Genomic DNA, 27,930 nt, shown 5'->3' with positions numbered 1-27,930 from the left:
AGGTGTGTAGGACTTCAGAGGTAGGGATGGAATATAATGATAAAAATTTGAAGCTGGAGTTTGTTCTTGTGGATGGAAAGTTAAAGATGTAAGAAAGTTTTATAGGGTTGTGTGTTTCATTTAGTTGGTTTGTTGTTTTCATTACATTTGGAGGCAGTAAACCTGGTAGTAGGGAGAAAGTGCTATATTGTTGTGCTGGAGTTTATTGGTATTGATGACTGCATGTTCATTCCTTCACCTGTGAAATGCCTCAAGATTACAAATTAAGGTACCAGCTAATCTCAGAAGGAAATTGGTGGGGTCTGCTGATGGGAAGCCTGAACTCTGTTGAGGCTTGTGTAATGGTAAATGCTGTGTCATGGGGAGGATTTGAGTACTAACCAAGCTCCCAGGCTGGTTTTGGCAAGATAGCCTGGCAAGAGGCCTCCAGAAGGTAATCTGGGCAAGTGACACTGAGACACAGCTGCTGTGAGATCACCATGTGTAGGGAAAGCCTTTATTTGTGGCAGTGGTTTTGGACCAGTTTGTTTCATCGCTTAAAGGAAATACTTCTCTGTAAGGGTTGTGTAGGAATTTGTACATGCGTACTTACAGAAAAATATATTTGTATAAAAGAAATCTGTTTTTTTTCCTAAGCTGCTTTTTATGGGTAAAGTTGTGTTATAGAAACTGTCTGAACCAGATATATAAACAATTACTGCTGCAGGAAAATTTGTGCTTAAATAGAATCAATATATTTCTTAGTGAGAGAAGAAAATGACCTTGTATTTGAGTTACTGGCATGTTATTGTCCTTGCTCTAAGTTTTTTCCTTGCTTTATTCTCTGCAATTTGTAATGAGTTTTATACACCTATAATACATGTAAAATGTTATCCCGTACATGTGTTCTCCAGAACATGGAATTAGGAGTACCAGTTTTCATAGAACTAGGTTAAGTGGGCTAACTATAAGTAGAATTCTGACCCTAGTTAACTAACACCTGCCACTTTACATAAGATAAACTTGAGAGAGTTATCCTGGTACACCTCTGTCAAACCTGAGGGTCCATGTCCAGGCTTTAAGAGCAATACTTCCCCCCTCTGCATTCTGTTTCAGGTATTTTCTAGCACACCTAGGACAGGCAGTATTTAATAGAGCTCATTTCTATGCTGCCTTCCCTTGTTGCTGATGGGTGCTACAGCATTGCGTGGGGAAGAGAGGGGACCTTAATGAGCAACTCCCATTACAGAACAAATTGTACTATGTTTTTACTGTTTCTTTCAACAAGAACTGAATGCCGTATAATGACAGTTGTGGTACACAAATGAATTTTATCAGTATCTGTTACCAAAAATAGTCTTGTTGAATTCCAATTGTTGTACATGTGCTGGATAGGCACTATGTCATGTATTTGTGTCTGTTATTTTTTGATGTTTTGCAAACATCTCACAACAAAGACTGCTAAGCCATCTGGACATCTGGGCTGAATCACATTTAACCAGCTTATGTGAGCAAATATTTTTATCCATTCACATAGTGAGATGTTTGCTATGATGTCTGGGACATTCTGCCACAGAGATGAACAGCTTAATGTGGTTATGATTAAATAAATTCACTCAGTTTATTCTGACTCTGGATTTTTCCCATGAGTGCAGAAATGATCACAACTTTGCAGTCTATGATTTTGGCATGTTTAGGCCCATAGGAAAACTTTACTTTCACACTTGTGTTTGCCTTTTTTCTAGCAATGGAGCCATTATAAATAGAAGAAAAGGAAAAACTGCATGCAGAAGAACCACAGACAGGGCACTTTGTTTCCACTCAGCATCTGTTTGGACCAAATAATAGTCAGCATGTGAAAACATCTTTTGCTGTTGGTGATTATGTTTTTCAGTACTGGTTGAGTAAATTATCAGCTTCCTTGAACCCTGATTTGTATTAGTGCCTGGCCTTTGCATGAAAAAGATAAAATGCCTGCTGAGACTTGAGTATAAGTAATCCTCAGATGGAGTTACTGCCTGCCTTGCTTCCAGAGCTTTCCTAACCTGCAGCAAAGAAAACTAGACCAGCATTCTTGTGTTCATTCCTGCAGCTCAGAGCCTGCTAACAGCACTACATCTCATAAACAGGAGTAGCTTTGCACTGCTCTGAGCTGCTGCAAAAAGTGACATGGAAAGCTAACTCTCTGGGGATGCGGACTTGAATTGTGCCTTTGGATTGTAATGAAGTCAGTGACTACAACTGAATGTTCTTTGTCCTGTTCCTCCCTTTCCCTTCCTCCTGTGCTGCTGAATCTTCCCTCAAATGAGATCTTTATGATGTGACTACAGGGTGCCTGGACTGAAAATTTGTTCCCTGAAGTGGCTCTCCACTAAATGAGATGGGATTTCTTGGTAGCCACAGGATGCCTGCCTGCTGCACACTACTGTCATGGTGCAAAGTGTTGTGTTGCCTGATGTGAGTAACGCATTGCCTGGCTCTGATGCTGGATTCTAGACCTGGTTTTGAGCACAAATCCTGCTCATCAGCAAAGACCTGTTTACTACCCAGGCAGAAAATCTGAGTAGTTTTACACTGTCTTTAAGTCCTGGTTGAGAAGCAACACCCATTGCATGGGCTGAGTGTCTGGGCCTGTGCTGCTGTTCCCACTGCCTAAATGCAAGCTTGACTGTGGTCTTATCCTCAAGGCTTGGCTGATCCCCCTGAGTTCCAGGCCTGCTAGTTTGCCTTGTCCTCAGGTAGACTTTGGCAGTGTTGTGGATATAATATTCACAGAGTGGCTTTTCTGTAAGTGACATATCATTCGTATTAATGTAACAATTTAATCTTTTGGACTACAAACAATTTACATTATTGAAATGGGCTTTAAAGAAATCGGTGCTCTATAATCATTTTGATTTATTGTTTTCCTTTTAAATTTGGCAGTGACAGCAGAAACAGCCCCATGATCCTCTGTGGCTCTGAAGGCCTTTCTGTTTCAGAAATGGGTTTGTGCTGTGGCCATCTCTTTCAGGTTGCTGCAGTTATGCTTTGAAGTGTTTGCTTCATCTACTTTAATGGATCCTTTAAGATCTCATAAACTTGTTTGTCTAAATTTCAAAGCTACTGGGGGCAAAGGCTAGGGGACACCAGTTTTTTTTATTATTATTTTATGAAGCTTTTATACAGAGAACATGGGCCAGCTGTAGCTTTCATAGTTCCTTGGGCCTAGGCAGGGAGGATGGTCCAAATGATCCTAGAATCATGGAATGGCTTGATTTGTAAGGGGCCTTAAAGATCACCTAGTTCCAACCCCCTGCAGTGGGCAGGGCTGCCACCCACTGGATCAAGCTGCCCAGAGTGCCATCCATGCTGGCCTTGAATGCCTCCGGGGATGAGGCATCCACAGCTTCTCCAGGCAGCCTGTACCAGGGCCTCATCACCCTCTGAGTAAAAAATGTCTTCCTAACATCTAACCTTACTCTCCCCTCTTTTATTTTTGAACCGTTCCCCCTTCTCTTGTCATTATCAGACCATGTAAAAAGTTGGTCACCTTCCTGTTTGTAAGTACTGGAAGACAACGGTGAGGTCTCCGAGAGACCTTCCAGGCCCCAGCCCCCTGGTCATCCTTGTGGCCCTTCTCTGGATGCATTCCGACAGCTTGGAATGTCTTTCTTGTGCTGGGGGTACTAGGCCAGGACGCAGTACTCCACACAGGGCCTCAGAAGAGCAGATGGTGACAGTGTTTATTTTTTTTAAAACTCTGCATCTTTGCCTGTCAGTGGCAGGGGCTGTCGCAGAGCAGACCCTGTAGCTCACTAACTGTGAAGCAGAGGATCCTTCTCATTGTTGCCCAGAAATAAAATGTTCCCTGCCAAGCCCTGCAGGTGGTGGATTGAGGCCCTGCTGTGCATTGGGTTGCTGCTCATCTGGCCATGGGAACTACTTTTGGTGGCATAAGAGTGAGCAGCTGGTGGGGCTGCTGGCCCTTGCTTCACATTGGTTGGAGCCCGCCATGAAACTTCTCTTGGCTTCCTGAGCTTAGCTCTCACTAGAAGCCAAGTGTACCACAAAACTGGTAGAGCTCTCTGCTGAGCAGCATGGCATGATCTCACTTTCTCTTGCTTTTGTAGTTACTGTGTCCTTCGGGGGTGAAGCCTTTGAACCTGTGCATTTGCAGTCTTTCTTGGGCAGGGAGCAGATGACTGCACTGACACGTCAGGGAAGGTTAATCCTAACAGTGTGCGCCTGTGAAAGCTGGAAATGCACCTAAGGATTTAGGCAGGAAATAAATGCTGCTGAGAAGTCCTCGGCCTGGAATAGAAAGACCCGTCACCCACAGAGTGGTTTGAGAAATTGTTAGTCAGCAGTTCCAGTCAGCTCATCATCACCAGGGTCTGACCCGACAGTGTGTAGGACAAGATTTTCTCAGGAAAGCTCCGACTTTCTCATGGAAGTATTCTGTGACACCTCACTGGTGTCAGACAAGAAGGTCTCCCATAAGAAATCTGGCAAAATACGCAGTCAAAGGGAGAGTAAAGCAATCTGTTTCCATATCTTGAGAAAGGGGGGGAGACAGGAGATAGCGGTTCCCTGAGTATCAGAAGTAGCATGGTGAATATAGGTGTACGTCAGCAGATGAAGCATCTCAGGTATGTTACAGCACTAATACAAAAAAACCTTTTAGCTTATCTGTGGGAAAACAAAAGACATTCTTACTTTGATGAACAAAAGACCTTGGGATGAGTAAACAAGCTCAGCAGCTACTTGCGCCAGACGTAAATGAGCACAAGGGGCCTGGCTTGTTGTCATGGTTTTATGATTTTCGGTTATTGGTATTCCACATCATAACATCATGTAGTGGATGTACCTAGTTCTCAGAAGAGAAGGACTACTACATTCCCCATGGCACTTTGCTCTTCTGTTACCATTTTCCAGCCGGAGGAAAAAGATAAAAGCTCACAGTATAAAAACTTGCAGATCACGAGACCTCGTTCCTTTTTCCGCCGTCTCTCGTCTTGGCAGCACCTCGCTCTCCAGCCGTCTTATCGTCGGTAGTAGAGTAAGGCCTACCTTGATTTTGGGACATTCTCTCTCTCTGTATTGGATTTATCAGCTTAAATTGTAATTATATTGTATTATAGTGTGTTGTTTTGCATTCCGATATTTTATTTAGTAAATTAGTTTGTTTCTCCTCAGATTGTTGCCGCTGTTCTTTGCTCTCAGGGCCATCTCCTTCCCCTTTTCCCCTTTTCCCTTTTCCCGGGGCGTGGACCCGTGGATCCCCCGTCCCCTTTGTCACGGAACCGGGCCGAACACCTTGTAAACCGCTGACACTTGTACATGCGACCAAGGGGTTGCTGAGCGGGTATAAAAGGTTGTAAGAACGCACAGTAAAGGTCTTCCTCCTGCACTAGCAACAGAGTCTGTGCCTCAATGGCCACAAGTGGCACCCAAACAGGGACCTTTGCGTGAGGGAACTGTGTGAAAGAATTGGCTATCAAGCTGACTGGTGGCAAGCCCCGTTGAACTCAAGACTGCTGAAAGGAAGCACGACCCAAAGCTGCTGAAAGGAAGCAGAACCACTACAGATACAGAACTTGATGTTATCAAGGGATAAAGAGAAACAGTTCACAGCTTGACCACCTCTGCAGAATCCATCTCACAATTAAAAATGTTAGTTGCTATCAAGTTCTCCAGAAAATCTCTCTGAACTGTGATTCATTTTTGCATATGGCTGAATGTAACCTAATGTTTCACTGCAACATTTGAAATGTGAGAGCTGTGAGAGGTTTGGAGTGCTGGTCTGTGGATAGCAGCGGTTGCATTTTGAGGTCAGCTTTGCTGAGCTTCTGCTTTATGTTTTACTGTTGAGCCTAACCCTCTAAGGAAGCACATAAATTTTGTCTTTTTTCTGACTAGTGCTTTCATATAATTTTACAGTTCTGCTCTTCTGTAATATTTAAAACCTCAAGCTTTGTCGTCTTTCTTAGCATTCGAGGGTTGGAAATTTGCAGCAATTGTCTGTTGCATCAACAAACTTTGAGGCAGAACCTGTGTAGTGTGTGACTGTCACATCTGCCTTTTCATAATGTCCTTAATTATGGTGAAACCAATTCTTACATGTTATTTGTCAAGTATAATAATGACTCTCTCTGCTACATTTCATTTAGCATAAGAAAAAGCTTAATTTTAGGCTTGGCAGGAGTTAAAATCCCAGTAATGCTCATGAGAATGTTCTGCAAGCAAAGCCTCTATTAATCCTGCTGCTGACATACTCACGCATAATTTGATGTGAGATCTGAAGCGTTTATACTAAAAGACCTGCACTCATGTTTTTGAATGTGCAGAAAGATGTAGTAGTGGTACAGAGTGATACCCGCTTCATATATAATGCTCAGAATGACCTTGGCATTTTTAGTGCTAACACACAACACAAGGATTATACCAATATAGGTGCAGGTGTGACTGATGCTCTATAACCTCATGGAGTAGGTGCAGTAAGAGAAGTCGCTTCATCTATGCCAGCTCTCACAAAGTCAGAGCTGCTCTTTCACACTCCAGAGCTGCTCACTAGCCGTTGCTAGCTGATTTGCTGCTCAACACATTCTTCAACACAATGCTTATGTTTAACAAGTTCTGCTCTGCATAAACCATTTTTGTAGTTGCTGTTCTGTACCATTTTTTGCGTATCTTACAGAAGTGCGCATACTCCCTACATATGCAGTTTAAAAAGTAGCAAAGTTCAGTGAGTGATAGTGTAATTAATAATTGTTAGTAAAATCTGTGCTTGAGCTATCTGTGAAAAGCACTATCAGTTTTTTTCCTGTCTATTTATTTCAGAAGTGTGGTTGTTTTACTTTTAATCATCAAAGATATAAGGATTGCTGCTTACCACTGATGCTGTTTGCTTTAGTTGTTCGTGATATGACAAATTGTTGATTTCTTAAATTCTGAAGCTGTCTTACTGTATTTCCATGGTGCTTGCCAAGAAAACATGGGTTGCAGTCTGCTATTGGAGACTAATGTCCTATGAAGGTCTCAGGTGCTTAAAATAATTTTAGCAGATCTGTGTGAATTCTGCATTTCACCCCTAAGCCTATTAGATCCCGGTGTGTGTGGGGTTGGCTGGGATGTGCAGTTGTTCCACAGTATGTGCTTTTGCCAGTGCTTCAGTAGTTTAACATCTTGAATAAACAAGTAAACGTAAGAGGAACTCCCTTGTGGACAGAGTTTAGTCAATGAGAATTTTTTTATTCATCGTTGATGGAGTAAATTGTTTTCGTTATGATGCCACAACAGGAAAAGAGCAGCATTTACAACTGGGAACACAACCCTGACTTTTTCTGCTTCTGAGGCCCCCTGCAGCAAGCAGCCCTGCAGAATGCTCATTTCCAGTGGGCACTGTCCCCTTCAGAGGCCAAATCCCAGACAGCTCTGAGCCCTTCACAGTTTTCTTCATTGGGCCAGGAACTCCGATCTCCTTCTTGCTTTTTCTTATTTTAGTTTTGAGGTGAGCTGGGTGGGCTCAGAGTAAGTGAATTGCTGCGGAGACCAGCTTCAGGGCAGGTAAGACTGCATGGGGCAAGGGATCTGGAGTGAAAAAGTCCAACAAAAAAGCTCTTTTTAGGGCTTTTTTTGAAGCCTGCATTAGTGCTGTGCTTGTGCTGGGGGGCTAGCAGCTTGTGGGTGGGCTGCTGAGCAAGCAGGGGTGGAGCTGGCACGTTTGACCTTGACCTTTGGCTGTTAGGCTACTAACAGCCTCAGAGGGGCCTACCCACAGAGCACACAGTTAGCAAAGAGCTTTGCTGCCCACTGAGAACAGGGAGGGGTAATCAGTGTGTGAGCACAGCCCACACTGCCCATAGGGTACTGCAGCTGTGGGTGTGAGACATGGGTCTCTTCACTCAGGAGACCAGCTCTCTTATCGACAGTCTCTGAGACCTCAGATTCAAATATGGTCTCCACCAGACAGTGGGCTTCCCCCAGGAAGACTGTGGTGACCCAGATGGAGGGCCTGCCCAGAAATGTTGCTGTTCAGGTGTCTGGCTGTGGGGAGTGTCTGAGTCTGCTGCTGCCAGGGGAGGGTGGCAGGAGTTCCACCTGTGTGAGGTGCGAGCAGGTGAATGATCTGCTCAGCCTGGTGGTGGAGCTCAAGGAGGAAGTGGAGAGACTAAGGACCATCAGGGAGTGTGAATGGGAGATTGACAGGTGGACTGACTTGCTGCCATGCTGCAGGGAAGTGTGCCAGGGAGATACCCCCAGAACAGTGGTGGACCCCCTGTCCTGTCACAGTCGGACAGACCTGACAGGTGAGGAGGGTTGGAAGAAAGTCCTGGCTCGGTGTCACGGGCGCACTCCCTGCCTGCCTCCCCTGCTCCCTCAGGTCTCCCTAAGCAATAGGTTTAGGGTGCTGGAAATTGAAGGGAAGGTGAGTGGGGAGGTGGGGGAGGACCTGCCTAGGAAGGAGCCTAGGGTGAGGTGGACATCTCTACCCCTTGAGACTACGTCTGCCAAGAAAGACAGAAGTATTGTTGCGGTGGGCGATTTCCTTCTCAGGGGAACGGAGGGCCCCATATGCAGACCTGACCCGACCTGTAGGGAGGTGTGCTGCCTCCCTGGGGCCCACGTCAGGGGCATCACCAAAAAACTCCCAGGACTGGTTCACTCCTCTGATCACTACCAGTTATTGATAGTCCAGGCAGGCAGTGATACAATCGCTCGGGGAAGCCTGCGTGCTGTCAAAAGAGATTTCAGAGGTTTAGGGCATATATTTTCCTCTCTACCTTCTGGGGCAGTGAGGGATACAGAGCAAACTAGGAAAACGCAAGCTTTGTATAAGTGGCTGAAAGGCTGTTGCCACCACAGGAACTTTGGGTTCTTTGATCATGGGGTGGTTTACTCGGCGCCCGGCTTGATGGCTGCGGATGGGCCTCGCCTGTCTCCAAGGGGAAAGCGGATCCTAGCCCAGGAGCTGGCAGTGCTTGTTGATAGAGCTTTAAACTAGGTACGAAGGGGGATGGAGATAAAATGATGGTCGCTAGGGTGGAGTGAGTAATACGGAAATTTCAACTAGATTTGATGGGGGAAGAGGGTGGTGGTCAGTGGGACAGAGAAGGGCTTGGGGATGTTGTCGTTGTAGGAGATTGCGGAGAAAAACCTCTGACCCGTCCTGTAGGATCTGCTGGGAACTCCTCAGAGGAGGTAATGTTGCCAACCCCCCATCTGAAATCTTCTCGTGTCCCTCTAGGAAGCAGTGGGGGAAAACTTCAGATTTCTCCTGGAAGTTTGAGGGAAGGCCCCTCTAGAAAGGTAATGTTAGCTTGGAGAAGAGAGAGAAGGCTCTGTGGAGACCTCACTGTGGCCTTCCAGTACTTGAAGGGAGCCTATAAACAGGAGGGGGAACGTCAGTTCACATGGGTTGATAGCAACAGGACAAGGGGGAATGGTTTTAAACTAAGACAGGGGAGATTTAGGTTAGATATTAGGAGGAAGTCTTTCACTCAGAGGGTGGTGACACACTGGAACAGGTTGCCCAAAGAGGTTGTGGATGCCCTGTCCCTGGAGGCATTCAAGGCAAGGCTGGATGTGGTTCTGGGCAGCCTGATCTAGTGGTTGGCAACCCTGCCAACAGGAGGGGTGTTGAAACTAGATGGTGTTTGAGGTCCTTTTCAACCCAGGCCATTCTATGATTCTATGAAGCACTTACTGAGCTTTCTACTGCACTTCTCTGGGAAGATTCAGACTTGTATCCGGTGTGTCCAAATGCTGCTGTTGTGCTTGCATTCAGCTCGACACAGGAGCAGGGCTACTGAAAGAGGGAAGAAGCATTGTGGATGGATTTAAACTAACCCAGCTCTTTCCCTCTCAAAAGCTGGCTGAACCCTGTGGAAGTTCACCAGTCAGTTTCCCTAACAGGTTGCAGAAGTGTCCAAGTTTGGGCTGTATTTAGAGTCTGAGGGACTCAGAAATCACTGGAGGCAGCAGGTAGGGGGGTTACTTCTTTCAGTGAGCAGGCTAGACCCCTTTTATCTGTAGGGAGTGCCACAGTTGTCTCATAACATTTTCTCCAGTCATGTTCTGGGGAACAGGATGGTGATTATTTTAAGCCACTCAACTTGGCATGTTCCTACTTTTGTAATGGGAGTCTTAAACAAAGATGTTCTGATTTGAAGATAAGGGTACCTATACTGCGGGTGGGTTACTGTAGGGAAGAGGACTAAATAGCAATGGATTGTGACAGGCTGGCTGTGAGAACCAAGCATGTCAAATTGTGGCGGTATCTGCAGGGAAAATTGCACTGCTGCTCGAGGCCATTGATCCTGTATCTGAAAATAAAGCTTTAATTGTGTTTTAGAGAATTGAATGGAGTGTAAGAATAAGGTGTTCCTACATTCCTTCAGTTAATATAGATGTGAGCAGTCTTGTGCAAATAAATTTGGAAACTCAGCTGATTTTAGTTTGGGACAGTTTGCTTTGCAGCTTGAATCACATGACTGGTTCATGGGGAAGAAGGAATTGATGTTATGTGTAGCTCTCAAAACCTATCTGCTTCTTTCTCTTGTATAGAAACAGAAGTGTTTTTTACTGCCATTACTGAATGGCAATAAAAAAAACCACAGAAGACAAAACAGCTACAGGAGTAGTGGCATCTGCACTGGGGACACTGGCTTCATCTGGGTGCCTGGGCAGGACTATGACAGTACTTGGTGACGTTTCAAGCAGCTCTGTGCAAATAAAATGCCTATTACTTTCAGTCAAGAAAACATCTAGCACTTCAAAAGAGGGCTTTGCTGATGGAGGAAAAATGGCACAGGTTTTCCAGTTCAGCCAGCACGATTCATGTCAAATGTAAAGCTAGTGTGTGTAGTGGGTAGCAGGGCAGCTGAGTGGAATGGCAGGTGAGGCATAGGAGGGATGCTGCCTTCCTTCTGCATTTGCAACTGAGCGCTTGGGTTGTTACTGCAGGTCTGTTTGCCAGCTGGGTGTTGCAGTTCTTTGTCCCAAATGAAACTGGGAGTGCAATTCGAGAGGATTTGTGAATGTCCGAATCTCCTGCAGTCTGTTACGGTTGTTTTGCCGTTATGCGAGCATGCTTTTCACACAGATATCACTCTAACCAGTCTAATGACATTCTCGTTATGTAAATAACTGTGCAGCTGGACATGTGAGAAGATACTCCTAAAGGCATGTGTGATAGATAAGGCAGTAGTAGTGCATGATCTGTAAGATAAGGATGTTCAGAAGCACAACAGATTTCACCTATTTTTCCTAAGTTGGAGATGTCCTTACATAACTTGTAAAGCTTGAGGAAATCCTTTTTTGATAGCTCTTAGGGTTTTGTTTGGACATGTATGGTTTTAGTTTGTTTTTACAAAAAGTGGATAAATTCCACCTGTGAATTTTAATTGTTTTTTTAATAGCTGAACCCTACTGCAAGGTTCAACTTCTGAATTTCATACAGCCAAACAAAATTAAGCTTTGTTTTTGTTATTCCGCTTTTATTTTGAGAGTAACTTGGGTCAAATTTTCTGCTTCAGCAGTCTCACATAGCACCCCTGGGGAAACCACGCTGTAGCTTGCACAATGTAGAAAGTGGCTCCTGGCTCCCTGAAGTGAATGTTGCTGTTTTTTAAGCATTGACGCCTTTACTCGGGACCTACAGGTAACTTTTACCAAGGCTTCTCTTGAGGAAGCTGAACAATGTTTTTGCTGTGCAGGTTAAAGAGCTGTGTTTATCTTGTGCGCTGAGTTGAAACTTTTTATTTCTTCTCCTCCTTCTCCACCTGCTGCCAGTTTAGAGAGAGCAACAACAACAAAACCAAAAAACAAAATACAGTAATTTGGAAGATCTGTTGTGGTTTAAGAGTTGTGTTTTGCATTTTGCCTTGTCGGTGCAGCTTTCCGTGAGCAGTACACATTTGGCAGTGCACGTTGGGTTCCTTTGGTTCATTATCAGCTGGGTGTTGTGAATGGGCAGGTGGGCGGGTGATGCTTGGATGCTGTGGTACTGAAAACTTGCACTCTGCTGACAAGATGGCTTTTGTGTTTGCCTCTGAAAACCAGAAGACTTCAAGGCCTGTCACCTATCTCAGTAACTCACAAAACTTGTTGAACTATTTTAAAAGCTTCTGTTCTTTATGCCTTGAAGACTCTCATCTTCTCATTGCCTTCATTTTTTTGGAAGAATCCACACGTTTCTCAAGAGAAGGGAGAGAAAAAATGTGAAGCGTTGAAAACTGCTCAATGTAAAACACTATGAAAGTCACACTTCTGTGTTTTGTGCTCTCAATATTTGAATAACGCTCTTGAATATATTTACACTATAGCTTATAACCAGTGGTTAGAGCATCTTCTATAAAAAATAAGGGGAAATCAGATGGAGTGTTCAAGTAATAAATGTTTGAAAGGAGACAAAATATACGATCTAAGCTACTAAAATTACATGTTAAATTAAAGCATGTTGATTTTAGCTTTTTTGGGTCTCTATATTGTTATAGTGGGTATGGAATCTAATGGCATTCACTTTTCTGTTTAATACTGGGAAGCACTTCCACATAATTGGCAGCTGATAGTCCATTAGGGTAAGGCATCCATGAAGCAGAGGTTGTAGTACAAGCTTCTTTTTGTATTTTGTTTTTCATTTTATTTTTTAAACTCTGATCTTTTTGCAAGTGTGATTGATACACTTCCAGTGATCTTTCCTCTGCAAAGAGTACATTGTTTATTTACCATTTAAAATATTCTAATGCTGCTTTGCTAAGCAAATGTAGCTTGTTGTGAGTACACATAAATTTTACATCACCATAAAGTGATGGCTTAAAGATCAGTCTAAATGCTCATATCTGCTATTATCTACATGCAGTTGTGCTTCCTCCTTTCCTTTCTCTAGTGCTCTGTGGCTCTTGGTCTTTCAGAGTTGTGGTTCTCATGCCCTGGAATCTGATTCAGAACCACCAGTATGCTCTTGACTAAAATTTTATTAAAATAGTCTTGAGTTAATGTTTTAATAAGATTATAACTTTGGGAAAGTTGATGGTGCTTGTGAGATTCAAGAAAAGTTAGGGTGGTGGGGAGAACTGAAAGCTGATGGTCCCAGTCTAGCTTGGGCTAAATTAAAATGACTGAGACATAAGAGGAGTTCTGATATGACAAATAACCAATTACAGAAATAAAGTGCTGGTAATAGGTATGATTTTTCAATTTTGTTATCTAACTTATCCTTTCATGTAACTATTTTATTTTAAAGCTCAAAAATCATGCAAAGTAGCCACAAGAACGTTTTTAGCATACTGTGTGTGAGCAGTGTACGTGGCTGCAATTATTTATAGCTACTTGTCTGCTTGACCTGTGACTTCCGTACAAACATTAAAAATAGTTTTCTAAGACTCATAGTGTACAAATAGGTTGTGGCTGACTTGAGATATGAGAAGCAAATGCTAACTTGCAATCATCAAGATGCTGTAATAACACAAACATTCCCAAAGTTAACATTTGCCTCCATGGTTGCCCAGAGAGTTTTCTGAGTGCTTAGAATTCGCTTATAAGCTAGTTTTCTTCTGTTTCCTTTCTTTGTTTTCTCAGTTAGCTTATCTTGTACTTAGATGCAGCATTAAAATATAAGCCCAAATAAAGGTTTAAATAAATGCTTTTGATTTGGATGGTAGCTGGTAAACAGAAGGAAATAGTACAAGTTATTTTTTTGTGTGCAAGTTGTCTGTGACAGAAGCATGTTGCAATAGGTTAATGTGTTTTGGAGTTTGACAGATTAGAAGAAAATCCTCAAATAAATATGTATGCATGTATATATATATGTATTACATGCAAATATATATGGAAGATGGAAGTTCTTTTATGTGAATTTTGCTTAAGGTGACTGTCATGTTATTCTACTTAATATATTCCAGGCTGTCTTTCACTTATATTCCAGTAGGTGTTTCCTTTAATCTTGGAGGACTTAGTCACAGTTGTCAAAATAATGAGCTTTTCATGGTGTAATTTTTTTTGTTGTCCATGTACTTTTCCCCCAAGCTTAAGTAATCGTTACTAAAAGAATCAGGTTTTCTGCCTCAAATTTACACTGAAATATGATTTTCACTCTTAAAACCTGACAACGTTTAAGGTTGCTAGGGAGCTTTTTCAGTACCAGTTCTAAAGGATCATATGAGAGATCTGGGCCAAATAAGACAACCTGCAGAGTGCCTGAAAACTTGCATTATTTACATGAATGTTAATTTTATATTCAAGTACTGGTTGAATTAAAATGTGTAATTATGTCATAGCTTTTGGCAGTCGGTGACTAGTTACTTATTTGTGTAGTGTGACAACAAGTGTCCAGACAGGCAGCCAGCAGAGACCTGATCAAAGGATCAAATCTACCTGTACTGCATACTAACCTTCATCTGCTTTAGCTGCCCTGAGGCCAGATCCTGAATCTGTGTGCTTCTGTGTTTAAAAAACAACAACAAAAAAACACCTCAGACCTCCACCACGTAACTAGTTGCGGGTATTCCCTTCCATGTCCCTTCTCAAGAGAGGAAGCCCTGAGGAGGAATGAAGTGTTCATGGGGGACTAAGTTCTGGAGCTGAGGCACGGCAGCCTTCACGTCTTTGCAGCTTCTTGCCATCTCTTCCACCTCCATGGAGATGGAGGGGCTTGCTGGCCTGGGCTCTGTCCGCAAGCCCATCCCTTGCATGGCTTTCAGTTCCTCCGTGGTGCCTGATCTCAGCTCAGAAACCTAGAGCTCCTTGCTTCTCGATGAGCCATTTTAAGAGCTGCTGAAGTCTGCCGATCAGCTGATTTGCTGCAAAGGTTTGTTGGAGCAATTCGACAAGTACCTATAACTATTTACTTAGATGTGAGTGCTTCATTATAATCAAAGTGTTTGTAAAAGCCACGGGATATTAGACATCATCTCTAAGGAGAGCAAAAGATAATTTTCTTCCCCCTTTAATGTACTTTCAGCTAAAATGGGTATGTTTGTTTGCACTATAAGCAATAAGATATGAGGAAGTACTCTGGGATCTGAAAATCAAAGTTGACAATAATCACTATGGCTTCTGTACAGCCAGAGTGATGATCAGATGTAAGCTAACTTATGAAGAGGTTCATAATTTCCAGAATGATTCACTCTTTGCCTATTGTTGCTGTTCTTTTTTTTCAAGCAGAATGAAAGATAAGTGATTGCATTTACAGCAACAAAATAAGTTGCTTATTTGCTTCTAGTGCATGTGAAAAATATCTACTGGGAAATAGCATAGGTAGGGAACAGATTTCCATGGAACATCTTGTCCAAAAATATCATAGTGAAAGAGTCAGAGATTTCCCTTTCTGTAACCAAAAAGATTTTGAATTGCTGAAAGAAGAAATTTTTCTCCAGCAAATGTAAGTTTGATGTAGCTGTTTGATATCTCCAAGCATACTGGCCGTCACAAAATGTGCGGTGTTGAAGGACAAGACAGACAGTGTGCTTTTGAGAATACATTGTATAGGCTCCACCATTCCTCTTAGAGGAATGTAGAATTTATCTCAGTTTCTTGTAATTTTGTGTCTGGTCTATTTCTTTTTGAGCCTTCTGTATTATCTGCCTTGAAATATAATCCTCTGGATCCAGAATTGAGCCTTCAGATGTACAGCAGCAGTTGTTTCAGATGGGTTCTTGCCCATCCAAGTGGGAAGAGAGCACTTCTAGTGTTCAGTTCAGTAAAATCCAAGTCAGAACCGTGGTGAATAGTATTTAAGGACAATAACCCTACAAGAATGAACACACTAGGTTTTATCAAAAGTATCCAGATATTCTTGCTCTAAGTTTGTGTAAACAGCAATTTGGTAATGCAGGAAAGTGCTGAAATTGCAGTGTGTGGATTTGATAAAGCTAGTTTTTGTTTTGTTTTTGTAACTGCTGGAGTCTGTATTTTTAGAACATTATTTGTATGTTCAGTCACAGTGTAAGAGAGGTCCTGGGTGCTTACCAGGATCAATAATTGCTACCATAAATAAATGCTGAATAATTTTGTACAGGTGGACTTGAGAGGGAGGGAACAAACTGAGTTTGAAAAGGGCTGTGCTTTTTATCAAGACTGGTTAGTTTTCTTGTATTAAGTGCAGTATCTGGATCTTGGCTCATTGGATACATATATATCAGTTCTGGTCTCTATCGGAAACAGAGAATCTGGGAAATGAAAGCAAAACTCTGGGGAAGAATTTATTGTAATTCCCATAGCAAAAAATTGCACTTTGGGTTTATGTGGTAATAATGTCAAATTCTGTATATTATTTCTTGCAGAAGAGAAGGATTTCTGATGACTCCGCAGTTCCAGGGCTGAGCAGGAGTTTCCAAGAAGTGCCAGGTATAGTAAAATGTGGGTTATCCCCTCCTTGCCTTGCAGTAAGATTCTTAGTGGCTGATATGTATCTTATGCTCATAAGGTACTCATAAGCAGGAAGACTAGTGTCTTGTTCTGTGTAGCAAACATGAATTGTTTTATAATAAGGTTGATTTATTATTCTGTTTCAGTTTAAGATTGAAATATTCCTCAAGAAATTTATCAGAAAAGGGACTTTTTTCCCTTAGGAATACCTGTGTGTTAGTTACTACTGAAAGGTCCTGTTCAGGATTGCAGATTATGTGTTGGAGGGATAGTGGCCTTGCTTTCAGATACAGCTGTATCTTTGAAATCATTGCTGGACATCCTGTATAGTTGTTTGTTTTTTTTTAAAACAAGAATAGCTTGTTTAATGACAAGATTTAGAAACCCAGGTGCCTTTGAGAGTACCATTGGTGGTTGCCAGTAAACATCTGTAGATAATTTTGATTGATTGACTCAGTCCCATAAGTCTGTGAACAAATTACGAAAAAGCCAGTCAATATTTTATAGTGTGAGAATGTGTTTAAATGGTAGGGAAAGATAAACTTGAAGTTTCACCAACCATATTTCTTAGTCAGTTGAACAGTTCCTACTGTAACACTGACACTGACATAACGTAGGTTCAATGTGTAGGAGAATCTTCTGAAGCAGAAAAGTGTTTTAAACACGTATTTTCCTTGGGCAGCACTTGAATTCTGGATTTGGGATAGCTCACCAGCCAGGCTGGCAAAAGGTGCTGGTACTGCAGCTGTAGATGGGGCTCGTTGATCATCCATGCTGTTTTACATTAATAATTTCTGTTTAGTTTTCTTTTACACAGCCAGGCTGAGGACCTCTAGCAATGCCCTCAGCCTCTGCTGTCTCAGAGTTTGACTTGTCAAAGGCCAGAGTTAGTTTTGTTTTTCTTAAAAGAAGATAAAGTAAGCAGAAGCAAACCCATTTACTGTTTCCTGTTTTCTTTGGAGTTGGGGTCTAATGACATTATAGTTACCGGGAAAATAAGATTTTTTTTATCTCTTATTTGTCTTTTGTAGTCTTGGGTTTCTTTTTTTTTCCCCCGACATTGTAGTTCATCTTCTAGTAATCTTTACCTTTTCTCAGCATGGTGGTTTGTCTTGTATCTTTCTGGGTTTTTGTTTTTCCCTGTTTTGTTTTGCTTGGCCTAGTGTTTAAGAAAATAACAGGAATATGGGTTTAAAAAAAAGACTCAGGTATTCCACTCAAGATTGTAAATATTCCCTGTTTTAAACTCAATAATTAGTTTCCTGAATACATCTTAATTGTGTATTTATCATGCAGAATCAGGAAAATATTCTTCTTGACTTTGTGGAATGGTTGAATTGGAATAGACCTCTGGGTCCAATGTCCCTGCTCAAGCAGGACCGCCAAGAGCAGCTTGCCCAGGACCATGTCCAGGTAGCTTTTGAAGATCTCCAAGGAGGAGATTTAACAGCCTCTGGGCAGTCTGTACCAGTGCACAGTAAAAACATGTTTTCTGATGTTCAGAGGGAACATCTTGTGTTTCAGTTTGTGCCCATTGCTTCTTGTCCTGGCATAGTGCACCACTGAGGAGACGGGAAGGATCTCTTCTCTTGACCATGCTATGGTGGAGTTCACGCTCCAGAGGGATATGGGACAGGTGAAGAGTAAAATCAGGAAGCTGAACTTTAGGAAAGCTAACTTCCAGCTCTTCAGGGAGTTAGTCAACAAAACACCCTGGGAAACTATCCCCATGGGCAAGGGTGTGGAGCAGAGCTGGCAGATGTTTAAAGAGGCTTTCTTCAGGGCACAAGAGCTCTCCATCCCCAGGTGTAGCAAGTCAGAAAAGGAAGGCAAGAGGCTGGCATGGCTGTACTGGGATCTGTTGGTGAAAAACAAGAGCAAGAAGAAAATGCATAGGCAGTGAAACGGGGGAAGGTACCGTGGGAAGAGTATAAGGAAGCTGCTAAGCTGTGTAGTGATGGGGTCAGGAAAGCCAAGGCCCAGCCTGAACTGAACTTGGCTAGGGGTGCCAAAAAGAACAAGAAAGGCTCCTACAGGTACCTCAGTCAGAAAAGGAATGTCCAGGAGGGCATACACCCCCTAGTGAGTGATACGGGCAAACTGGTAATGACAGATAAGGAGAAGGCTGAGGTCTGTAACAGCTTTTTTGCCTCAGTCTGCCATCATAACTGCTTGTCCCCCAGCCCTAAAACATTGGGTTTGGTAGGAGGGGATCAGGGAAGAAATGTCTGTCTTGCTGTAAGCGAAGATCAGGTTCATGTCCACCTGAGGAACCTGAGCATCCACAAGTCTATGGGTCCTGATGTGATGCATCCCTCAGTCCTAAGGGAATTGGCTGACATAGTTGCCAAGCCACTCTCTATAATATTTGACAAGTTGTGGCAATCAGGTGAAGTCCCTGGTGACTGGAAAAAAGGTAATATCATACCCATTTTTAAGAAGGGTAAAAAGGAGGACCCTGGGAACTGCCGACCTGTCAGTCTCACCCAGGTGAACCTCATGAGGTTCAACAGATCAATGCAAGATCTTGCATCTGGGTCGAAGCAGCTCCCATTACCAATACAAGCTGGGGGATGAAAGGATTGAGCACAGCCCTGCTGAAAAATCAGCAGGAGTACTGATGGATTCAAAGCTGGACACGAGCCAGCAATGTGCCCTCACAGCCCAGAAAGCCAACTGTATCCTGGCTGCATTGAAAGAAACGTGGCCAGCAGGTTGAGGAAGGTGATCCTGCCCCTCTGCTCTGCACTGGTGAGGCCTCACATGGAGTACTGCATCCAGATGTGGAGTCCTCAGTACAGGAGAGACATAGACCTATTGGAGCGTGTCCAGAGAAGGGCCACAAAAATGATTCACAGAATGGAACACCTATGAGGATAGGCTGAAAAAGCTGGGGCTCTTCAGCCTGGAGAAGGTTCTGAGATGACCTGATAAGCAGCCTGTCAGTATCTAACGGGGAGCTACGGGAAAGAAGGGAACAGACTCTTTAGCAGGGTTTGTGGTGGCAGAACAAGGGGAAAGTGTTTTGAGCTCAAAGAGGATAGATTAAGGTTAGATATAAGGAAAAAATCTTTTACAGTGAGGGTGGTGAGGCACAGGAACAAACCTGAAACATGGAACAAACCCAGTGGTGTGGTTGATGCCCTGTCCTTGGAGACTTTCAGGGGGAGGCTGGATAAGACCTGGGCAACCTGATCTGGCTGTGGATGTCCCTGTTCATTGCAGGGGAGTTGGACTAGATGGCCTTCAGGAGTCCCTTCCAACTCTAAGGATTCCATGAATCTATGACTTGTTGGCCATACTTTGCCTACTGCAGTCCAGGATACCATTGGCCTGCTTAGCAGCAAAGGCTCATTGCTGACTCATGTTCAGTTTGGTGCCCACCAAGACACCCCAGATTCTCACTTCTGTAGAGCTGCTTTACAGCTGACTGGCCCCCAGCATATCCTGGTGCCCAAGGCTATTTCTCTCCACGTGCATAACTGTGCATTTCTCCTTGTTGAACTACCTGAACTTCCTTTCAGCCCGTGTTTACCCCACTGGCACGTCAGTGTTATGGTTTTGTGATTTTTTGTTGTCGGTATTCCACATCATTACATCATGATGTAAGGTACGGGCAGTTAAAGAGTTAATTCCCCGGTTACTGCAAACTACCTTTTTTGGTGTGGCCCTCTGAGGGGGAGGGGAGGAGGTGCACTCCCCAGGGGTCTTTGCGGGAGAGGGGGGGGTGAAGCCACGTGGGAGACGCGGGGTCTGTTCTTCCCAGCCCGGCGGAGAAAGCACGTGGTCCTCCTGCAGTTTACTGTGTAAGATTTTCAGCCTGTAAACCCTCTATCATAATTCTACTAGCCTCATTTTGATATATTTAGTAAAATTAGTTGTTCCTCCTCAGATCGGTGCCGCTGTTTTTGTGTTAAATCCGCCTACGGGTCCCCCTCTTCCCAGGTTGCGGCTCCGCGGCTTCTCTGCCGCTGTAGCCGCCGGACCGCCCGGGGGCTGGCTCTTATCGCCGGCAATTTTTTTTTCCTTTCCTTCCTCTTCTCTCGTTTTTTTCTTTCGGGCCTGTCCCCCTTGTCACGGACGCAGACCCTTAGACAATACCGTGACAGTCAGCCACAACTCATTATGTTACGTGGAGGCTTGCTGATGGTGCACTCTGTTCCACCACGTAGATCATGAATGAGGATGTTAAACAGGACTGGATCTGGTACCGATCCCTGGAGCGCACCGTGATCACCACTCTCTCTGCCCAGCCATTTAGACAGTTTTCGATCAACCTTACAGTCTGCCCATCCAGCCTATACATCAGCAGCTTGTCTCCTCCCTGCTCTCAAGATCCTGAACTCCACTATCTCATGGTCATTGCAGCCAAGGCTGCCCTTGATCCTGACATTCCCAACAAGCCTCTTATTGGTGGTGAACTTCTTGAATTACTTGCTGTGTTGTCCCTTCAGTAGATACTGGGGCGGCTGAAGGATCCATGAGGATCAGCATCTCCAGTAGTGAGACTGCTCCCATCTGTCTGTAGAGGGCCTCATCTGCTTGTTCTTTCTGGTCAGACGCTGTCACCTTTACCTGTCCTTTCTTTAATCCTCACCAGTAAGCCTGCAGTCAGCTCCTCATTCATCCCCAGGCGGAGCTTCATGCTCTCCAGCTGCTCAGTCACATAAACAGCACCTTCCCTTCCCAACCTGTCCTCCCTAGAGAGCCTCTATCCCTTCATGGCATCACTTTAATCATGGGAGTTATCCCACCACAAATCAGTGATCCCAGGAGGACTGTAGCCCTGCACCTGCTCTCAGGCTGACCCTCTCAGAAAGACTAAAAATTTTAGTCAGGACATAAAACTGGGAATTTCAGTTTCCCTGGAATTTTTTGTTCTCTTTTAGCACTAGCATGTGTATTCCAACAAGCTTTGTGGTGCAGGTAAACACTGCATTGAAATATATTACAAACTTTTGTCTGATATGTGAGAACCTAGTATCTGTAAGGTATTTTTAAGAGTTTGAAAAGTAAATAATTCAGTTTCTCTTCATTTATATTACTCTTAAAGGGACTCTGGATTGTTAGTTTGAGATTTTAACTCACCTCAGCAAAAAGTGAGTTTATATGTATTGAGTAATAAAGAGTGTAGAAATGATTTTTTCTGTCATGCAGTCTAAAAATGGCACTGTGCTTGTGGTTGTGAAAGGATGAGAACTAAATCAAGGGATATTTCTAGCCTGTCCTTACCAGTCTAAAATAAATGAACTATGTAAATAAAACTCAGTTGTCAGAGGTAGATTGTATATTTCTGTCTCTGCATTTTTGATTGCTTATTATACAAGAGTGCTAACTTTCATTCTATTTTTGGAATAAATAAGCAAATTGAAAAAAAAACAGGTTTAAGCAAATTCCAACAGTGATAGTTCTGTGGTTTGTTTTTTCTTGTATGTAGCCTGAAAAACTTTGTTATCAAATGGGCATCAGTAAACATCGAAGAAGGTCTGAATTCTGTTAAAGCTTTCTAAAGCCTTTGAAGAAGATTATTTTGGGAGAACTTAGAATTTATGCCTTCTGACAGATGAGTTGTTTAACCTACTCTTTTTGCCAGAAGAAGCAGATTACTTGTAAATTTGCTTGTCTCCCCATATTGAGTTTCATATATCCCTTTTCATAGTAACATACAACTTTTGCTAATGCATAATTAAATTTCTGTATTTATGTATCTTAAAAATAGGGGGGTAAGTTGTCCAGGACAGCTGTGTGTGTTTTGCTCTGGTGGGGTGGGGGATGCCTGGTAGCCAGCTGTTGCTTAATGGGAAGCCCACTCCTCCTTTGCCTTGCCTGGGCAGCAGGAAATGTTGAAGTAATTTGATGAGAGGTAGAGAACTGTAAATGTGAGAAGGTCTTCCTCCTTGCCTAGAGGAAGGTGGTGATTTGTCTTGCAGTCTCACCAAGGCTTGTATCACCTGTGCTAATACAACTGGATGCAGCTTACGGCATTCCTGTTTTCATTCTTAATAGGGTCATAGAACCCTGCTGGGGAGGCAGTGGTGGGAGCATGAGCACAGAATAGGGCATGGCAAGAAAAGGTGGCCCGAGTGAGAGTGCAGGGCTGTACAAAGTTAGGGTAGAGTACTGTGGGCACTTGGTGTCGGGGGGGCACTTGTGAGAAGACTGCCAGGATGAGACCAGAAGGGCCTGTGCTCCTCTTGCTTCGGAAGGCGGAGTAGGTGCTGTGTTGCTAACAATCACGAGGTACCAGCTGTCTTGCTGGTGTTTTAAGTGCCTCTGCCCATTGCCATATAGTGGCTTTGTCAAGAAAATAAAAGATCCATATAAAACTTTGAGTAATACTGAGCAGAATTTAGGTGTTGCACAATGTAACTAAGTACTTACTAAAAGAAAAAAAGGAAAAAAAATTCAAAATGAGGGTTACGAAATTGGGCATTTCTTAACTTGGAAATTCCAAAATTCAGATGGATTGTGCAAGCATCCCCATGTACTGGTTGTACACTTGAGTGCAGTTTTACAGTGTTGGCTGGGGAGAACACACTGACTTCTTGTTGTTTGGTGTTGCATTTTATTTCTTTGTTAATGCAATAGTGGTAAGAGTTACTGATTATTAAATAAACATCTGTAAAAGGTGACAGTATTTTCCACATACACCTCTGTGGTTTACTTTGCCTCTGTGGTGGATGGAAAAGCTAGCAGTCTTCTTCCTTTTTTCTGGTTTCTCAACTTCTCCCACTGCAGAGGCTGTTTTGTGATGTGGTTTTTTTTTTTTTTTTTCCAGAAGGTGGACCAGAGCACTTTATTTCCAACAAATCTGTCAAGTATTCATTTGATGCCCATTTATGTGGGGGTCATATGAGAGACAGATATTTTTCTGTCAAAATAGCAGCTCTCAGCTTTCCTAATTTATATTAGTATTTCACATGGTTTGTTCCCTGTTAGCAGGTCCTTATCCTGAAATTTTTTCTAACAGTTTTAGTTTTCTGTCCTTTGAGAGAGCAGGAGCTTATCTCTTCCCTTTTCTCTGCCTTTGCACTAAAGTTGTGTGTGTCAACAGGAATGTTCGCAGCTCCTGTTTCCAGCTGCGCTCTGCCAAACTGACAGGAGCTCTGTTAATTCTTTCTTTTCCTCTAGTTGCCCTGTTTTCAGTCGCCATGAATACAAACGTGGAAAACTCATGCAAGTGGTGTACAGATTATTTTGTCCCAGTTAATCATATGTTGATTTTAGAAACATAGCAGAATGCTTAAATGAAAATCAGTCATTTAAATTTATCTCAGAATATTTTCAGCAATTTTACAGAAAGCTGAAAAGTAGACTTGTAGTCACTTTGATTAGAGTTTAATTATTTAACTAGGCATTTCAAGTTTATTTCTGCATTGCTTTATAAATGTTCTTGTTTTCAAGCAATTGCAGCTCATATTTTGTTATAAAACCGAAAGCATTTTGAGGCACAACTTTCCAAAAATACAAAGCACTCAACTCTAATGAAAGACAGCGAACACTGATGAAGCTGAGCTAATTTGGAAATGAGGCCATTGTATGGGCTTCTTTTGCTCCTTCTGCCCCTTGTGTTACATAAAAACAGGTTTATAGTAGATCATGGGTGACTTCCTAGTGGATGTGAAGTAAGGATTTATTCCACATAATTTTCAGCACAAGGAAGGAGGAGGAGAAAAGGAGTAATTAAATTGGAAGCTAAATTAAAGGACAGGGTCCTGAGCACACTGTAATCTCTATTTAAACTAACAGGAGTAAGAACATCTTGCACAATTTGGCACTCAGCATTCACTGTGGTCTATCCCACCCCTTTTTTAATATGCAAAACTTTACCTTAGATCAACAAGTAATTTCCTCTCAGTCAAACTTAATAATGTGAAAAGGCTCTGTCTTGCAAACTTATACATGAAAGGACAGATTTCTGCTTTGAGGAATTCCATGGCCCACAGCAAAGTAAGCACTAACTCAACTAGGTATTTTGTCTTCTTCAGAAGGTAATACCAGTGTTTCAGATTTTGTTGTAATTTTGCTTTTCCAGAGATAGGTGAGCTGTGCTAGGAGTATAACCATGGCTTTGAGGAGACTCAAGATTGTTCATAATAAAGACTTGCTAAACCAGAAAAGCCCCGAAAACTTACAGGAATTCAGAAGGCTTCTCTGGAAACATTACACGATGGCTTATTGTTGGGATTGGTGCTGAACAATTTTGTTCCGGCTGTTTGGGGGGAAAAAAAAAGTTTAAGGGAAATGATTATTACTTTGAGACTTTTCAGTAACAGAAGATGGCTTGAAAAGAATGGATAGTATAGAAAGGAATTCTTTCTTCTAAATCCTGTTTTTCCCCTCACAATTCCATTAAAATAAGATTACTAAGCTGCCTTGAAGGTAGTTGTTTAACTGCTGTTCCTTCTCTAAATACTGTAGAGCCATCTGCATCGCAATGTGCGTGACACTTCTGTAACTCCGATGCAGGGGCGCTCTTACCATGTTGGATAGCGAAACACAAAGTTGCTTGGCTGTGGCAATAAACAGGAAAGGTACAAAACAAACAAGCCTAGTAAAATTAACTAAAATTTCAGTGACTTGAAAAACTAATTTATTTATATTTTCCATTACAGTGGTTAGATCTGACCCAAACTGAGAACTAAGTTATGATAATAATAAAATGCTTTGCTTGAGCAAGTTGTATTTTTGTCTTTTTTCTTAGTAGGCAAACGATTTGTAGGAAGAACAAAGATTTTTTTTTAACCTGATCTATTATCATTTAGTAAAACAGATGTAAAAGCTTCTCATGTATTTGTCTTCTGCTCAGTCACATTATTTCTAAGTTCATTCTGAATTGCTCTCTGCAGTTTCCACAGGTTCTTAACCTTCGCTTGTTTAAACCTGGGACATTTCCCTTGCAGAAGGACTTTGGCACCAGAGACCTCTCTCTCCCTAGAGATGTTCTCACTGCAGCTTTTCTTAGCTTTTGTGTCTGGCATCTTCGGGTGCTGCCCTGTTAAACGGCACTTAGGGTTTTGAAATGTTCTGTGCCCTGCTGCAAAGGGCAGCTTGTATTTTGCACACTCCCACCCCCAAAGTGTACAGCCCCCTGGAGAACCCCAAACAGTTACCTAAACACAGTAATTTAGTGAGTGATGAATGCATTCACCTCCTCTCATCAGTCTTTACTGAAAGTAAATACTTGCAAGGCTCTTGACCTAGGAGTGATCACAGAAAAGTGGAGCAATGAAGCTCATGGAAAGATGGCGCTGAAAACGGAATGATTTCGGTGATCCCTGAGGACAGAGCTCTTTTGGGCCTGAGAATAACAGCTTGGAGGCAGACTGACTTCCTTGTGGCTATTGAACACTTCAAATATTTAAGCATTTTCTCCCTTTATTTCTGTATGCGATACGTTAGCTTTTTGTTAGCTATATTTCTTTTTATCCCCATGCACCGAATGCATAAAAAGACACTGCTGAAAACGGTGCTTCTGCTCGTAAGATCCCAAGAATGGGAGGTGGGGCAAGTTTATATAAATAGCATTTAGCATTAAGCTGCTCTTCTTATGTTGTTTGCTCTCTGAAATTAGTCTTAGCTATTTCTTTTATCTTTATTTGTGTATTTATCATAGAGGATGATTTTTCTTTGACTCACTCTTTAAGGAAATATGTACACTGGCGTCAAATTTTGAACATCAAGCATAAGTGACAGCTGAAAATCTTTATACTACAGATTCAAGATTGAAGCAACTGCCTACGTTAATTGCCTGTTTGCCATGTAATGTGTGGGGTGTTTTGAAGGATTTTATTTTCACCAGTTAATGCACTCTTAATCCAAATTAAGCAATGTAGGCAGCTGTAGACGTATTGCAAGATCAGTGCATGCAATATGCTATTTTTGGCACTATTCAGTTTGCTTTCTGATCTACTTCTTGCTCCCCTCCTCTCTCCGCAGCATCATTTACTTCTTCAGCGAAACTGAAGGATGCGTACAGTAGCACTTCTCAGCAGCTCTGCAGCCTGTGGAGAGTGTGGGTAGTCTGCTTTCAGCATCCTGGAAACTGCGTGTCCCCTTGAAGAAGTGATCTGCTGAAAGCACATACTTACAAGGCAGGCTGGAACAATATTTTTGCACTGCTCTCAAGCTCTGAAATGCCTGGTCTCTAATACTCCCTGGAATTTGGATTTCTATTGCTAAAGAAACGCTACCTGCTGCGGTTATCCAGGGATTCTCAAGCAGCAAGGGAACTGAAGATGGCTCAGTTTGCTTTTTATTCAGTTTGGGCTATTTTGCTGGAATTAGCAGGGGCATTTGGTCCTGTACCAAGAATCACTTGGGAGCACAGAGGTAAGAAGAGAAACTTCATTAGTGTAATGTGGGGCATTGCAACAACAACAGGATTTTGTGTGTATGTTCTTCCAGCCCGTTTGCAGGAAGTTTGGTCGTTTCTGGTTTTACTCAGCCTATCTATAGTGCTTAAGACCAGAATATTCAGAAGCAACTTGGGCACTGAGTTGACTGATTGTATATCCTTCAGGCAGTTATGAAAATGTCGCTTTTTAAAGGAGGATTTTCAGATTGAGATTTCTCAGCTGAAGGCTCTTGCAGCTGAATCTTGCTCCAAGAGAAAAACTCAACAGCTATGCTTTGTTTTAATAAGGTTTTTTGACTTCAGGTCTGAACGTATTTAACAAAATGTACCTCTCGAGCTGATACCATTTTTTTTAAAATGCTTTTTCAGGGTGAGGTGAATGTTGATGCTGAATTGTCTTGAGCACTAGATAAATCACCCACCTGGTGAAGGGAAGAAACATTTGGCCCTCTTCTGGCAATGTTCTGTGATGCTTGGAGTTGAACCCTTGTAGCCTTTTTCGCAGAACCCTTCTTTTGCTGTATTTGGAGGTTGCAGCAAGTAGTTATAACCTCCCAATACAGTTAGCAGTAGGTGGCAGATGAAGCACAAATAGAACTAACAAGGATCAGATATTCCTGTAGGCTTTTTGTTTAATTGTTCAGCCTGGATCTGAGGAGAACTCCAGAGCGCAGGCTGTGAAGTAGTTACTTGCTGCTGTTGAACTTATCTTTTTTTTTTCTGCACTTTCATGTATCATGAATATTTTAGCTTTTAAAAGAATTTTTTACTTGTGCTTTTACTTTTGGTTAAGGTTAGCAACCCTGGAGTGCTGTAACAAAATAAATATATGGGTATCATGAAGAAGCAGCCTTAAGTAAAGATGTTAAATGCTGAGAAGTCACACTATAGGAAAAGATAAATGGAGGTTAAGAGCGTAGGTACAATGAGTTTATTTATAAGATGGCTGTCGGATATACTTTTCCTGATTTTCCTGTTTATTGATGTTATTGCATTTAAGTATGAGAAGCTTTGGATTGAAGGGAAATTTAGTTCATTGGATGAGTGAACAGGTAGAATTGTCTGAACCAGTTCATCCATTTGGAGAAGATTTTCCTGCCAAATGAAATATTTAAAAATGCGTGCTTCTGAATCTAATTTGATATTTCCTGAGTTCTGCAGATGAAAAGGTGCAATTTTTGGTGTTAGAACTGGGCGTAGTAGTATGTTTTCTGCCTGTCTCTTAAAACTGAAACTAAATTAAC

The 27,930-nt window shown here is 42.4% G+C and overlaps 1 protein-coding gene across 9 annotated transcripts in view; it reads left to right on the top strand.

Annotated features, from left to right (window-relative positions):
* Nucleotides 1–27,930, top strand: part of SEMA4D (semaphorin 4D) — a 96,677-nt gene that overhangs the window by 36,171 nt on the left and 32,576 nt on the right. For 7 of the 9 annotated variants that reach the window (XM_021381389.1, XM_021381381.1, XM_021381386.1 and 4 more), the window contains 2 exons: nucleotides 16,245–16,308; nucleotides 26,269–26,661. In XM_021381389.1, coding sequence (XP_021237064.1) covers nucleotides 26,568–26,661 — 94 coding nt within the window. In that variant the 5' untranslated portion in view covers nucleotides 16,245–16,308; nucleotides 26,269–26,567. Of the gene's footprint in view, nucleotides 1–11,342; nucleotides 11,624–16,244; nucleotides 16,309–20,116; nucleotides 20,136–26,268; nucleotides 26,662–27,930 lie in introns of those variants that run through there. The other 2 variants (XM_021381385.1, XM_021381388.1) reach the window with 2 other exon arrangements.

Source organism: Numida meleagris, chromosome Z (genome assembly GCF_002078875.1).
Source record: "Numida meleagris isolate 19003 breed g44 Domestic line chromosome Z, NumMel1.0, whole genome shotgun sequence".
Lineage (NCBI taxonomy): Eukaryota > Metazoa > Chordata > Aves > Galliformes > Numididae > Numida > Numida meleagris.
Note: the sequence above shows the minus strand (reverse complement) of the source record. Positions and strands in the feature narration are given on the sequence as shown.